The sequence below is a fragment of the Berghia stephanieae genome, chromosome 3 (genome assembly GCF_034508935.2).
Source record: "Berghia stephanieae isolate SIO BIC M18660-M18661 chromosome 3, UCSD_Bste_1.3, whole genome shotgun sequence".
NCBI lineage: Eukaryota > Metazoa > Mollusca > Gastropoda > Nudibranchia > Aeolidiidae > Berghia > Berghia stephanieae.
The window spans coordinates 101,761,644-101,778,181 of record NC_088362.1 but is presented as its reverse complement, the minus strand read 5'-3'; the positions used below and the strand labels follow the sequence as shown (position 1 = coordinate 101,778,181).

Sequence of the window (16,538 nt, the reverse complement as noted above, 5' to 3'; positions counted from 1 at the left end):
CAAAGAAAAATCTTGACTGATACCGGTCCCTTTAGATGTAAGTTCTCTGATATTGAGATGGGGCAGAATGGAGGAAGAAGAATTATGGCTTTATATAAGACTAGCATGTCAAAAGAAATGAACGAAGGCCCATGGTTTGATTCCTAAACAACTAAGGACACTGATTATCATTAATTCAAGGAAACTGAATAATATTGGTCTTGCTTGAATTAAGAAAATTGATTCAATGATAGTACCGTAGCATATCATTGCAAAGATGAAGGGGAACTAATTCAATGATAGTAGCATATCATTGCAAAGATGAAGAGGAAAGAAACAAATGTTGTCTCAGAAATAATTGATCTTCAAAGTATAAAATTAAATTCCTGGTTCTGAAATTAAAGCACAATTGGGTATGTTTTAGGGTATCAACAAATGCAGCAGCTAACGCTGATTGGTAAGAATTTCAAGAATTTTATCCTAGATGTAGTCTTAGGACAGGGAATTTATAAAATATTAACATTTCAACTTCCAAGGCTTGGCATTTTCCATGTTCTTTTTAAAATTCTCTTATATCTTTTGCTTATTTGACATTGACAGAATCAACACAAGTTCATCAGCTACTGAAAACCTTTTATCCAGACGTGTTCGATTTGGTGCTAGAATTCTAACCCGGTGAGTGTTATTTTATTTTCAATGGAATTATTTTTTGAAATTTCTATGCAAATATTAGGTGGACTGAAACAGTGCTGAACTTTGACAACATGGATCTTTTCAAATTATGATCAATATCTCGTAAACGATATGTCCATGAACATGTAAATAATTTAACAATTGGATAAAAAAAAAAACTTTGATATCGTAAGGTCACACCAATGTAATGCAGGTTTTTACATGTTATTTGCAGTTAACGATTCATAGCGCTTTGTTTTTGTTTTTGTTTTGTTTGTTTTGGGGTTTTGTTTGTTTTTTTTTTTGTTCTTTAGCCTGGAGGAAAACAGGCAATACAAATTAACTACACAGAGAACTTGCAAATAATCAAAATTTCCCTTCTTAACTTATTATCTCGACATAATATTGTTTAAAATTTTCTTTTTAGGTATCAAACATCAATGCTTATTTCATTATCTTCTCAGATTTTTCATCGTAACAGTTTTCCACTAGATATATGACTTGTATATATTTGTGTAATTGATAATAGTAATAGACATTGGGGACAGTCTTCTGCTTTAATGACAGTTATAATAGAAATATTGTTAAGATAGAAATTTTGGGAATCATAGCCTAGATACTGTTTGGGGACAGATCAATAAGATAATTTTGACATTATAAAAAAGTTATTCCCGAAAAATGAATGTAATTTTGATGTTTTGTTTTTTGTTGGTTTTTTTTGTTTTTTTTTTTTTTGGGGGGGGGGGGGGGGGCATTTTTAGTTTTAAATATTCAGAAATTAATATATATCTATCAAGAAATATTTTTACTTCTTGCCCGCAAAAATGTGATTTTCTTTTGTTTTCTTTAAATATTTCAACTATAATATTTTTTAAATATATTTTTTTCTTTCCAGTAATGCTCAAGACGCTATGAGAGAATTAACAGGATTTTATTTTGACTATGACAAGACAATGACAGTTTATGAATTCAGAAAGTTTGGGAAGAGGTGAGATTGTCCCTTTCCTCTTGCCATTATACAAGTCAGTGATAGAATGTTCTTTGCAATTATGATTGTGGGAATTTTGTCATCATGAGGCACGAAAACCTCATGTTGTCACAGAATTGCCCTCATGAGAGACATTTTTACAATGACCAAAGGGGATATAAGAAATGTGATCTTCTATTAAACATATCCACAAAATGTGCTGAAAACATTTCACATGGGGTCCCAAGCCTACAGTAAGACAACTGGACAACCACTCATTTTTTTTTTTAGTATATTGAGAGAACGTGAGTAAAGACTCCTGTTCGAAGATTTTTCTTTGCAACACTACAGCTGGACTCAAACAAAGGACCTACAAGTCTGAAACTGAGTGTCATAACCTAAAAGCCGCACAAAAAATGAATGTATGATTTGACCAAAGAGATTGTTTTCCCTGCACTCCTCGTACTGCTGTTTCATGACAATTTCAATTACCTACTGTGATTATTTTTATCATGCCAACAGGTCTGTCCCCTCTGGGTGGGGTTCCTGACCTCCCATAGTGGGCAGGGAGGTTCTAATTGTGTCTTCTATCCCCCTATATCTGTTTTCCAACTAGCTTTCTGTCTTTGTCTTGGAATGAGATTATTTTGTTTTGTCCTGGCCCTGACCGGATACCCTTGGTGAGAGGGAAACAGTAAAACGTATAGTCTGTTTTGGGAGATAATATAATAATAATAATATAATGAACTTATATAGCGCCTAGTTCCAATTTAGAATTGCTCACTGGCGCTTTACATCAACACATCATGTATGATATACAAATAAAGAACTGGCATGTTAAAACCACACAAATTCGGTGATAACATAATATATTATAATAAAATACATACTAAGAGTCCAAATTATATGCCCTACAGAAAAGCTCAGTTTTTAACCGTTTTCTAAAGATAAGTGGATTTTCACTATTTTTAGTTTCAATATTGATGGAGTTCCACAGTCGGGGGGCATGGTGGTCAAAGGATTTCTCATGAAAAACTAACGATTTTGGGGTTTCCCTTAGGATATTTAAATTAGCAGATCTTAAATTTCGACTGGGTTCATAAAGGTGGATAAGTTCCTGAAGGTAAACAGGAGCAGAATTGTTTAAGCAATTGAAAACATGGGTGAGTATTTTAAATTCAATTCTAAACTTTACTGGTAGCCAGTGTAGGTCCTCCAAAATCGGTGTTATATGCTCGCGCTTTTTAGATAACGTTACCAATCGAGCTGCTTTGTTCTGTATCTTTTGGAGTCGATTAATGACATTATTATCACAACCATAGAGCAAGCTATTGCAATAATCAAGGCGGGTAAGAATCAAAGAGACCACAAGAAGTTTAGTAGTATCAATATCAAGAAGCCTTCTAATAGCACCAATAGATCTAAGATAAAGATTGCAGGATCTAGTTACATTAGTGACATGGGCAGACATGTTTAATTTGGTATCGAATAAAACTCCTAAGTTTCTCACAGGTTCTTTAGTGATGGGAATTAAACAATCAGAAAGATTCAGGTTAAGCGTGGAAAGGTCCACGAGGCCCCGTCTTGTAATTTGCAACACCTCTGTTTTGTTTTCATTTAACCTGAGTTTATTGCAACACATCCAGTCACTACTCTCAGAGATACAATTTTCTATGTCCGTTATAACATTGAGATGATTGTCGATATTAATGGGAAACAGTAATGGGGTGTCGTCTGCATAAAAATGGTACTTAATAAAGTATTTTGAGATGATGTCACCTAATGGTCTGATATAGAGGGTGAATAAAGAGGGTCCCAGAACTGAACCCTGTGGTACACCAAAAGATAGGGGACAAGGAGAAGAGAAGTCATGTCGATTTACAGACTCTGATTGAATTCTGTCAGAGAGGTAAGAAGAAAACCAGTCAAGAACAGTACCCCCAAATCCGTATAGTGTCTTAAGTCTGTCAATTAAAAGAGTAAAATCTATTGTATCAAAAGCAGCACTAAGGTCGAGTAGTATGATAATAACATCATCATTTTTCCGACATAAATGATTTATGATATCATTATGGATTTTAATAGAGCAGTTTCAGTGCTGTGAAAGGGGCGATAAGCAGACTGAAATTTAGAGAACAAATTGTGTTCATTCAAAAACGTGTTAAGCCTGAAAGCAACAATTTTCTCAATTAGTTTAGAAATGAGGGTGAGATATTCCCCAATGTTAAAACCATTTATTTCCATTTATTTTAGCGCCAAAGCAATGCCATTCATCTACAGAGGCCAGTATGTCCATTTATCTGGCCCCAAGCAAGGGAAGGCCTACAGCCTGTCAGATATTTACTCTGTGAGTCATAGTTCTTATGAATCCTATTTCATCCATAGTTATAGTTATAGAATTAGAATGAAAAATAATAAAGTGGATGATTTTATTTCCTGCTCCCCCCCTTCCCCCCCCCCCCCCCCCCCCCCCCCCCTCCCAATCATTTTGTGATCTCTACTTAGAATCCGTTAATTGGTTTTCTTTTAGGAATCATTATTTTCTTTTTCTTTTGTCAGTAAATTTCCCCTGCTGATTCTTCTTTGATATTTTTAATCTAATTATATTTCAGCAACTATATTTTGTTATAACAATATCAGCAGTTGATTTAATTTATTCAAATCAACCTTTTTATACCCCAAAAACAAAACGTTGCAATAGATTGAAATATAGAATTAATTTTTGTCTTCTATCCAGGGTGCAAATCTTAAAATTCCAACCAAAGGCCAACTGGCACTGACGGACAGCCTAGCTGAGAACGACATGATTGTCCTGAGAGTCATTGATGTGGATGAATCAGAGAAGGATTGCCTTATGTAAGTATCAACAAATTTATTCCATGGTAAATCATTGGACAAGACGCCTGAGGGAAAAAAACATTTCAGATTGTGTGACACATAAGCTCGAACATTGTTTTATTAATTAGATTCAAGGATGAAGGGTGGGGGGGGGGGGATGCTGAGTCACATCCTTTGCTGCTCTCAACAAGACTGATGAGACCAAAGTCATACAGGGCGCGAACCATCATTTCTTGAGACTGAAGGATGCCTACTACTACTACACTGCCTTAGATTTCTTTGTTTGTACAACACAACGTGTGATACCATAGATTTACTAGAATTTAATTGCGATAATGGAATTCATTGATGCTTTACAGAAATCCTTTTTGCTCTTTTTTTAAACCTTATTTGACAGATTACTAGACATCTGCATTTTCCTCTCAAAAATAACCATCTTCAGTTGATTATAGAATTTAGCAATATATTTGCGGTTAAAGAAAGAAAAGATAGTACTTTTCCAACAGAGTTTTACCCATACAAAAAACATACTGTCCACAAAAATATGCTCCCGATTATCAATGTTCAGTTTTTTACTTTATGGCTTTTCGTCCTAGTGGCATGACACCACTAAACCTGTAGGTCTCTGGCTCAGTTCCCGCTTTGCTGGATCCTTGGAAAGGACTCTTCATTCACATTTTTTACATCATCATACTCAGGTGCAAATAAGTTACCTAGCTGGTAAAAGTTTTGTCTTTGTTGAAAACCAATATCTCTCCCAACATGTTAAGTGCTGCTGTTGGTTTGGGACCCCTTTTAAAGTGATTTTAGCACATTTAGTGGAACTTGCCGTATATAAAATCACATGTTTTTATCTCTCACAATCTTCCAACCTAGTATATCGTGAACATTAATATTACAAGGCTATTCTCCATGTTAGAATTAGAAAAAGAATGAAAATAAATTAAATGATCCTTGAGTTATTGTGAAATAAACTTTTATGCCTTCATCAACTCATTACAAATATACGTATTGTGTTTCATTAAAGGGAATATGACGATGAGGAGAGAGATCACGCACCAAGTAAACTTGACATTGAGAATAGAGATTTCCTCTCAAGGGTACAAGGTAGATGACCTCCCCCCCCCCTCCTCTTTCTCTCTCTCTCTCTCTCTCTCTCTCTCTCTCTCTCTCTCTCTCTCTCTCTCTCTCTTTCTTTCTCTCTTTCCAATCAGTCTACTTTATTGTATTTTCTTATATTTTTCTTTCTTACTTTGTCTGGCACTGTTCATCCACAGTTTTTCAGATTTTTATCTAACACCACTACCTGCTCCCTAATTTGTCTCTTTGTCACTTTATTTGCCATCAAAATAATAAAACAATCTCACCTGCGAGAGTTGTATAATAACTACTAGTGTGGAAAAAAAAGAATTACATGGATTAGACTAGTGTAAAGGTTAAAAAAAAGTGGAGAAAATAGGAAATTTTTATTGACAAAACAGGCATAGAGCAAATCGGTAAATTTAAGATATAAAAGTTATGTGATCTAAAAAATAAAGAACAAAGTTTTAACTGCAAAAAATAAAATGATATGAACGCCTTTTCATAAAGTTACTTGAATAACTGAATATATGACATTTGCCACCATATTTTTCCCCATATTGTTGTAGTCAAAAATTGAACCAGGATTGAACTTGATAAAACGAAAGCTTACATTCAATTCCTGAATTGTTTTTTGTTTTGTTTTTTTTTTTTAATTGTATTCCTGTTTAACCTGTTTCCATGACAAGTTTTCTGTTGCGATTCTATTTTTTTTACCAGAGGATGTAGCTGGACAGGTGTGTAAACGTGGTATTAAGGTGGTGACGGGCCTTGGTCGATTCTACAGACGATTGGACCAGTACAACACGGGTATTTTGGATCAGTTTGATTTGGAAAAGGGAATCAAGACATTTAGAATAAAATTAGATCAAGATGTTAGTATTTCTCTTTATAAATTTTATTTTTGGTTTTAATCATTATCATCATCATCATTGATATTATCTATATTATCATTATTAATTTTTATTATAATTCATGCTCTTTTATTGATTTAACTAACAGTACTATCGTATTATCAAATGGCTTAAAGCTGATCAAGTGCTGCTTTTGACTTAAATGTAACTATTTGTTTTTAACGCCCATCATGCACTGGATTTTACAGTAATTAAAGAATTGAAAATAGCGGATTTATCTAGAAGACATTAGATGCTTGATTATTTGCTAAGATTATAGTTGGTTGGATTGTTTTGTTTGTGTTTTTTAAATTTTTGGTCACAAAAACTCTACCACAGTGGCTGGTAGTTACGTGTCAGAATGTAAATATAATGTGTTACATTAATTTCATGCCAATACAACACACAATGTTGCATATATTTTTATGGGCTAAAGGAACCATTGTTATGCCATTTACTTTTTAAAAATCAATCAAAATTGACCAAATCACTTCCGACTGATATCTACCCAAGCTACTCCAATTCACTATAGTCCCTGCACCTTGCAATGCTTTATTAAATTGACCCACTGGCCATATGGAATCTGCAATGCTTTATTAAATTGACCCGCTGGCCATATGGAATCTGCAATGCTTTATTAAATTGACCCGCCGGCCATATGGAATCTGCAATGCTTTATTAAATTGACCCGCTGGCCATATGGAATCTGCAATGCTTTATTAAATTGACCCGCTGACCATATGGAATCTGCAATGCTTTATTAAATTGACCCGCTGACCATATGGAATCTGCAATGCTTTATTAAATTGACCCGCCGGCCATATGGAATCTGCAATGCTTTATTAAATTGACCCGCTGGCCATATGGAATCTGCAATGCTTTATTAAATTGACCCGCTGGCCATATGGAATCTGCAATGCTTTATTAAATTGACCCGCTGGCCATATGGAATCTGCAATGCTTTATTAAAGTGCCCCAAAGGCCATAATATGGAATCGAATTCTCAGTTCCTACTCTTCAAATCGTCTGTTGGGTTGCTTGTTTTGTATTGGCTTTCTTATAACACCCATCACTGCCTACAGTCAGGTTCTCATTCACACCTGAGTCAGTGTTGAGGAATTGCCGAGGTCAGAAATTCCTCAACCATTGTCACCCATTTGTTCAATGATTATGCATACTATCGGTTGACTTTTGTACAGTGGACCTATTTATACAATTTTTTTTTGGTAATTTTATGGGTAAAAAGCTGTTTCAGTATTCTTTCCATCTTCTGAGAAGTCCAAAAAAAATTTATTGAGACAAGTTTGAGGTCATCTGGTCTATTGATATTTTACGTATAATTTTCCAACCAAAATGAATAAAATGGGATTTATCATCTCATAGCAGACGGCGACATTCGCTTTTCTTATCTCTATTTGAAATAAATCATTCTTCCATATTAATGTCAAATGAAGTGCCTTGTATGTGGTCTTTTGTCTGAGATAACCTTTTCACCAAGGTATTATAAGATAAATGTTAACTCACTCAACCCTAACACCGACTATATCCGTAGTTTACCCGGGTTACTTGTACCCCATGCCTATTTATTACATTTTTCTGAGACAAATTATAGGTGTAGTATCAAAGCTAATGTTTTTCGTTTTACATGTTTAATGGTAGTTGAATAAAACTATCTATTTTGTCCAATTTTGAAAAGTAGCAAAAATCTCTAGGATTGAGTGAGTTAATATTTTAATTTAACCTTGCCTTTTACTTCTAGACCCTTGAGGAAGTTTTTGAGATTCTGGATCCCAGTGGTATGAAACTATTGGACTATGTGGAGTACATGCATGGCATCCTGGGAGAAATGAGTGAATACCGTAAAGCTCTTGTCAGAAAAGTAAGTACACGACGTAGCAGTCTGTTTGTGAAAGGTTTATTTTTGAAAAGGTATATTTATGATTTAGACTATCATGGAATTTGGGGGTCCCAAAAGTTCAGTTGGCAGAGCACTGGCATTGGCATCCAACACAAAAGGTTCAAGATCGATCCTGGATAAAGTCAAGATTATTTTTCCTGACTTTTCCCTCCTGTCAACCCAGCAATGAGCTGGGTCTGTTAGATCTGGTGGAAAGTTCTTTGAGATAGATTAGCATCCAATCCAAAGGGTAGCAATCATTTGCTATTGTCTGTTTCACACAACAGAAACTGGGATAAACTCCAGCTCCATGGGCCTAATGGCTCTGAATGACTACTTTCGTGGAATTGCTCCATTTTATTGTTCACAATAGTGCATAAACTTTCAAACATGTCGAGAAAAATTAATAATATTTATTGCTATAATGTATGAACGTGATTAATAATCATTATCGTTTTATTTTGCTTGCCTCAGGCATTCAAGAAATTGAGTAGCGGCAACAAAGGAGTCATTCATGTCAGTGATGTCAAGAAATTTTTCAACGGGAACATTCGAGGTAACTCAAATAAAAATAATTGTCTCTTTTATGAGCTTATTGGAAATGATAATAATAATAATAATAATAATAATAATAATAATAATAATAATAATAATGATAAGTACAATAATAATAATAATAATAATAATAATAATAATAATAATAATAATAATAATAATAATAATAATAATAATAATAATAATAATTACAATAATAATAATTACAATAATTACAATAATAATAATAATAATAATAATTACAATAATAATAATAATAATAATTACAATAATAATAATAATAATAATAATAACAATAATAATAATAATAATAATAATAATAATAATAATAATTGCAATAATAATAATAATTGCAATAATAATAATAATAATAATAATAATAATAATAATAATAATAATAATAATAATAATAATAATAATATAATATGACATGTGTTTTATAAAATACCCATCTGGCACTCCATCATCAAAACCATCACTGACTGGAACCATCTTAAAAACTTTATCATAAATTCGGCATCATTACAAGAATTCTGCAACTGACTATATTCAGACTGCCTTGTCAAAAAATAGACCGCTGCATCAAGCCAAATTGGTATCTCCAGGGCTTGGCACAGATACAGATAATAATAATAATAAAAATTGAGCTTTATATAGCGCAAAATCCACTAAATGTGCTCAAAACGTTTTACAAGGGGTCCCTGGTCCACAGCAACATTTAACATGTAGGACGGGACATGACGCCTATTAGGCGAGGTTACAATTTTTCGGACAAAGACAACGCTGTTAACAGCCAGGTACTCATTTTACACCTAAGTACGGTGAGAGAATGTGAGTAAAGAGCCTTATCCAAGGACTCAACTATGCGCCAAGCGCGAGGCTCGAACCCAGGACCTTCCGATCCGAAAGCGAGTGTCATACCACTAGACCACATAGCCGCACAAGAACAAGAAGAAAAAGAAGAAGAAGAGAGAAGAAGGATGAAGAGGTGGAGGAAAAAAAGAAGAATTTTTTTTTAAATGCTCAGTGCTTAGCAATTTTTCTTGTATTATTTATAGAATTGAATAAGCTAACCACAACATGTTTTATTCCTTCCTCTCAGGGTCAGACCCATGTGTAAGTGCACTGCAAGCATTTTTAGAGGCTGTCAGGGAGGATGACAAGAACGAGTACATTTCTTTTATTGAATTTGAGGAATACTACGAGGGACTGAGCCTTGGATTGGAAACTGATGAGGATTTTGCCAATGTTCTTCGCAACACATGGAATGTTTAACTTTAATCAATATAGCGCTAGCCTTTGATTGGAGCAATAATAACGGCAAAAGCTTTAACTCTATTGCATTCAACATGAAGGAAATAAAACCAATTTGCTTAATTGCCCACTCAAGGGAAAACGGTCATGTTGATTGAAACAGTGTTGGTGTGTCAGCACAGCTCCATTACGAAGCTTGCACGATAATGTCCTTTGTTTTTATTTAAAACAAAATTAATTGGTGATTTATTTGTTTAAAAATGTGGTTCACGATGTGTCATTCAATGAGAACATAAATTAATTTATGTCATGTTACAAGTGCTTATACTTATATCAGGCCTCACCAATTGAAAGTTGCCATACAGTGCAGCATGAAAATCTTGAACATATAAATCTGGAAATCATGGAAATCTTGAACACATGTAAATTCTGTTTTATTCCCTCTATTTTCATTGTCCGCGAAAATATTGAACAAAATGGACCTTAACTTTCACATTTGTTGATAAAATTCTTTTGCCTTATGATTGTATTGAACGGAAATGAAAACTGTCATTGCGGTCTATGTGGCCTTAAATGTATTAGTGTTTGTGAAGTATGTGTGTGTGTGTATGTGTAGAGGGGGGGGGGGAGGGCTGGGCTGTATGAAGCATGTTTGAGCAGTTTATGATGTACCCGATTGCACCAGTAGCTAGGGGACTAGTGAGTTAATGATGACCTGAGACGGTTACTGTTATTGTATTAAAATCAAAGAAGTAATTAGGGGTGGGGAAGATGGGGTGAGAAGAAAGGTGTGGGAGAGATAAGTGAGGACTGGAGTGATTAGGTACTGGATTCATAGGCTAAAGACGTAGCATGCTGAGTGTGTAATCAACAATGGGACGTGCTGTCTTTGTCATCTTATTATAGTACACGTAAAGGGGAACATTATTCCACCTGTTCTTGAATGAAACGAGATGCACTCAATGCTACACCCCATTATAAATGAGACCTCACCAAAACTTCTTCATATTTTTTGTAAAATATCCATCACAGAAATCTTGAACAAACAACTGGTCGGTCTCAACTTATTCGAGATTTCCGTGCTGCACTGTATTTATATTTTAGAGGGAGGTTGAGCAACTCATGTATTATTAAAGTAGTTATTAAGTTATTAAATTTTGTGGTCTGTAAAAAGTTATTTGACAGAAATGAATATCACAGCTCCAAAAAACAAAAAAAAAAAGAGCTAAATACACAAGGGTGGTTTCAGTCTCAAATTTCTTAACCATCAACTGACAAAAACAGTAAGAATGGTAATATTATAATACCAACAAGAAGGGTTAACAGTAAGAATGGTAATATTATAATACCAACAAGAAGGGTTAACAGTAAGAATGGTAATATTATAATACCAACAAGAAGGGTTAACAGTAAGAATGGTAATATTATAATACCAACAAGAAGGGTTAACAGTAAGAATGGTAATATTATAATACCAACAAGAAGGGTTAACAGTAAGAATGGTAATATTATAATACCAACAAGAAGGGTTAACAGTAAGAATGGTAATATTATAATACCAACAAGAAGGGTTAACAGTAAGAATGGTAATATTATAATACCAACAAGAAGGGTTAACAGTAAGAATGGTAATATTATAATACCAACAAGAAGGGTTAACAGTAAGAATGGTAATATTATAATACCAACAAGAAGGGTTAACAGTAAGAATGGTAATATTATAATACCAACAAGAAGGGTTAACAGTAAGAATGGTAATATTATAATACCAACAAGAAGGGTTAACAGTAAGAATGGTAATATTATAATACCAACAAGAAGGGTTAACAGTAAGAATGGTAATATTATAATACCAACAAGAAGGGTTAACAGTAAGAATGGTAATATTATAATACCAACAAGAAGGGTTAACAGTAAGAATGGTAATATTATAATACCAACAAGAAGGGTTAACAGTAAGAATGGTAATATTATAATACCAACAAGAAGGGTTAACAGTAAGAATGGTAATATTATAATACCAACAAGAAGGGTTAACAGTAAGAATGGTAATATTATAATACCAACAAGAAGGGTTAACAGTAAGAATGGTAATATTATAATACCAATCAAGAAGGATTAAACAGTAAGTAGAATGGTAATATTATAATACCAACAAGAAGGGTTAACAGTAAGAATGGTAATATTATAATACCAACAAGACAGGGGTTTATACAGTTAAGTAATGGTAATATTATAATACCAACAAGAAGGGTTAACAGTAAGAATGGTAATATTATAATACCAACAAGAAGGGTTAACAGTAAGAATGGTAATATTATAATACCAACAAGAAGGGTTAACAGTAAGAATGGTAATATTATAATACCAACAAGAAGGGTTAACAGTAAGAATGGTAATATTATAATACCAACAAGAAGGGTTAACAGTAAGAATGGTAATATTATAATACCAACAAGAAGGGTTAACAGTAAGAATGGTAATATTATAATACCAACAAGAAGGGTTAACAGTAAGAATGGTAATATTATAATACCAACAAGAAGGGTTAACAGTAAGAATGGTAATATTATAATACCAACAAGAAGGGTTAACAGTAGAAGAATGGTTAATAATTATAATACCAACAAGAAGGGTTAACAGTAAGAATGGTAATATTATAATACCAACAAGAAGGGTTAACAGTAAGAATGGTAATATTATAATACCAACAAGAAGGGTTTAACAGTAAGAATGTATATTTTATAATTACAACAGAGTTTTCAGTAAGAATGTAATATTGTAATCAACAAAAGGTTACAGTAGATTATATTGTAATACACAACATAAGATGTTTAACACAGGGGTTAAGTATGGTATTTTTAATACCAACAAAAGGGTTAACAGTAATGGTATATTTTAAACAATGAAGGTTAACAGTAATGGTAATATTTTAATACAACAGAAGGGTTGACAGTAAAAGTAATAAGTATTCAACAAGGACTGTGGTGAAGTGTTTCAAGTGCTACTATTTATAGTTACCAACTGAAGGGTAACAGTAGATGGTATTTATAATACACAAGAAGGTTAACGTCAAGATGTATTATAATACAAATGGTAACATAAATTATATTTTATAATTTCAAGAAGGTTAACAGTAAGATGGTATATGTATATACCAACAAGAAGGGTTAACAGTAAGAATGGTAATATTATAATACCAACAAGAAGGGTTAACAGTAAGAATGGTAATATTATAATACCAACAAGAAGGGTTAACAGTAAGAATGGTAATATTATAATACCAACAAGAAGGGTTAACAGTAAGAATGGTAATATTATAATACCAACAAGAAGGGTTAACAGTAAGAATGGTAATATTATAATACCAACAAGAAGGGTTAACAGTAAGAATGGTAATATTATAATACCAACAAGAAGGGTTAACAGTAAGAATGGTAATATTATAATACCAACAAGAAGGGTTAACAGTAAGAATGGTAATATTATAATACCAACAAGAAGGGTTAACAGTAAGAATGGTAATATTATAATACCAACAAGAAGGGTTAACAGTAAGAATGGTAATATTATAATACCAACAAGAAGGGTTAACAGTAAGAATGGTAATATTATAATACCAACAAGAAGGGTTTTCAGCCTTAAACATTGCTTATTATTTTTTATTTTTTTAAAAGCTTTTCTATCCATTTTTTGTTCAAAATTCGTTTTATTGTTGACAAATGATTTTAAAATGTTTATTGCTGTTATTTTTTTTACCTTTGCCTTAAACTTTACCACTTTTATTTAAACATGGAATCCATCATTATCTTTTTCTCAAACGTGCTGGGAAAGAAAAGTAGTTTTTGTGCTGTTGGGCAGTGTTTCAAGTGCAGCTTTTACTTTAGTTCCTGAAACCAACGATATGGTGCGTTTCATCAATATCACTAGATTGCTGAAGGTTCCTCTCTCATTTTCGTAACAATGCATCAATTATTATTTTTGTGATTTCGACAATTTCACTAAGTTGATGTAATTGTTTAGCTTAGCTGCATTTGGAAGAGACATTTCAATAGGCTGTTACTTTTGACTCAATAATACTAAGTCAGGATGTTGTTGTAAGCCAGATTGTCAATTTTTATGTCGTTTTATCAGATATTTCCTATCTAATGATATACATCAAATAGAAATGGATTTTGATATAGAAACTGGTTGTCATTGTCAGATGTCGTTATTAGGGTTTGTACTGTATTTCATTTCGTAAATTAGATACAATTCATTTTTATTGTCCATATATGTATTATCACCATCAACAGTCTATATGAATTAATCCTTAGTACAACACATATTATTTCAAATTCGTTTTATTTGCTTACATTATTTATTTTTATATTGTGTTCATTTCACAACAAGTATGTTGTGTAGGAAAGAATCTGTGATAACCAAACATTCCCAGTGTGAGAGAGAGAGAGAGAGAGAGAGAGAGAGAGAGAGAGAGAGAGAGAGAGAGAGAGAGAGAGAGAGAGAGAGAGAGAGAGAGAGAGAGAGAGAGAGAGAGAGAGAGAGAGAGAGAGAGAGAGGAGAGAGAGAGAGAGGAGAGAGAAGAGAGAGGAGAGAGAGAGAGAGGAGAGAGAGAGAGAGAGAGAGAGAGAGAGAGAGAGAGGAGAGAGAGAGAGAGAGAGAGAGAGAGAGAGAGAGAGAGAGAGAGAGAGAGAGGAGAGGAGAGAGAGAGAGGAGAGAGAGAGAGAGAGAGAGAGAGAGAGAGAGAGAGAGAGAGAGAGAGAGAGAGAGGAGAGAGAGGAGAGAGAGAGAGAGAGAGAGGAGAGGAGAGAGAGAGAGAGAGAGAGAGGAGAGAGAGAGAGAGAGAGAGAGGAGAGAGAGAGAGAGAGAGAGAGAGAGAGAGAGAGAGAGAGAGAGAGGAGAGGAGAGGAGAGAGAGAGAGAGAGAGAGAGAGAGAGAGAGAGAGAGAGAGAGAGAGAGAGGAGGAGGAGAGAGAGAGAGAGAGAGGAGAGGAGAGAGGAGAGAGAGAGAGAGAGGAGAGAGAGAGAGAGAGAGAGAGAGAGAGAGAGAGAGAGAGAGAAGAGAGAGGAGAGAGAGAGAGGAGAGAGAGAGAGAGAAGGGAGAGAGAGAGGAGAGAGAGAGAGAGAGGAGAGAGAGAGGAGAGAGAGGAGAGAGGAGAGAGAGAGAGAGAGAGAGGAGAGAGAGAGAGAGAGAGAGAGAGAGAGAGAGAGAGAGAGAGAGAAGTGGTAGGGAGGAGAAAGGCATTGATGCTATGAAGTCTTCAAGTATGTGTCTCACCAGCTATTTTGTTTCTAGCTAAATTTGTAGTGTTGAATGAAAAAGCATGAGCAATGTTATGTTTGTGTACTCCATCACACTAACTGCTTTTAGCAGACTTCAGACGATTTGACTTGAATGTATTTTTCTTTTTGTGTTTGTTTTTTAATCAAAATCAGTCACACCTGTATCAACTTGTGTTTTTTTGTTGTTTTTTTGTTGAGATTTTGTCAGAATCTGGTTTCTTATCACAGTTATGCACCGCTTTTTGGTGAAAATTGTACCATGGGATTTGATTTGATCTCAGATTAAAGAATATTAAACATTCCACTTGAATCAGCTTGAACAATACTCAGTCTGATTGAATCAATAGGAAGAAGCGGAATATGCAGAAAATAATATGGTATGGGAGTCCAGGTTTTGACAGAGGCTTCTCCGCAGTAATTCACTGTGCTTGTGTAAAATATCATCACCTTGTTCTTTCTTTCGAAATGCCTACAGCAATTAAATAATTTCAAATCCCAAAATGTGTTTGTAAATTATTTATATGACAATGTATTATTTAAATTAAATTGATAAGTGCTGCTAGCCATAATAGTATCAAGACCATTGTTAGATAGGCAGGCTCCTAAACAATAACAAATTATTTTTTAATAAACGCATGGTTCCATTTTGTTTTTGGGAACTTGCACACTCTCAAGTCGTTCTAACACCAATATTAACCCTAATCGTACGTCGTGTTTTTACCCCTTAATCGTACCTCAGGGAGCCTTTTGTTACTACCGTACATGACAATATATAGTAAAATAAAGAACTATCCCTATTCGTACATCCTTTTGTTATCCCATGACAATATACTATTAAGGTAAAAGAATATTACGATTAATAAAATGGGAAGATTTGACAGAAGTTTTGACTTATCCCAGAGGTTGTATACAGATCACTGATCTCTTGATTCTAAGCAAGGAGTTAAGTCACAATATGAATAATTAGTAACATCATATGGCTACACTTCCAGTTGAAATTTGTCGACCCATTCATTGAATTCATCTCCAATGGTGGGCAGGAGGTCACTTGCTGTGTCTTCTATCCCCTTATATCTGTTTTATGAGTTGCTGTCTGTCTTCGTCTTAGAATGGGATTGCTT

The 16,538-nt window shown here is 34.0% G+C and overlaps 1 protein-coding gene across 2 annotated transcripts in view; it reads left to right on the top strand.

Annotated features, from left to right (window-relative positions):
* LOC144969014 (calcyphosin-2-like) overlaps window positions 1–14,691 on the top strand; it is a 28,992-nt gene extending 14,301 nt beyond the window's left edge. For both annotated transcript variants that reach the window (XM_078907963.1, XM_078907964.1), the window contains exons 11-19: window positions 580–654; window positions 1,547–1,639; window positions 3,872–3,965; window positions 4,356–4,474; window positions 5,484–5,563; window positions 6,257–6,411; window positions 8,189–8,308; window positions 8,801–8,882; window positions 9,984–14,691. In XM_078907963.1, coding sequence (XP_078764089.1) covers window positions 580–654; window positions 1,547–1,639; window positions 3,872–3,965; window positions 4,356–4,474; window positions 5,484–5,563; window positions 6,257–6,411; window positions 8,189–8,308; window positions 8,801–8,882; window positions 9,984–10,156 — 991 coding nt within the window. In that variant the 3' untranslated portion in view covers window positions 10,157–14,691. The remainder of the gene's footprint in view (window positions 1–579; window positions 655–1,546; window positions 1,640–3,871; window positions 3,966–4,355; window positions 4,475–5,483; window positions 5,564–6,256; window positions 6,412–8,188; window positions 8,309–8,800; window positions 8,883–9,983) is intronic.
* The last annotated feature ends 1,847 nt before the right edge of the window (window positions 14,692–16,538 follow it).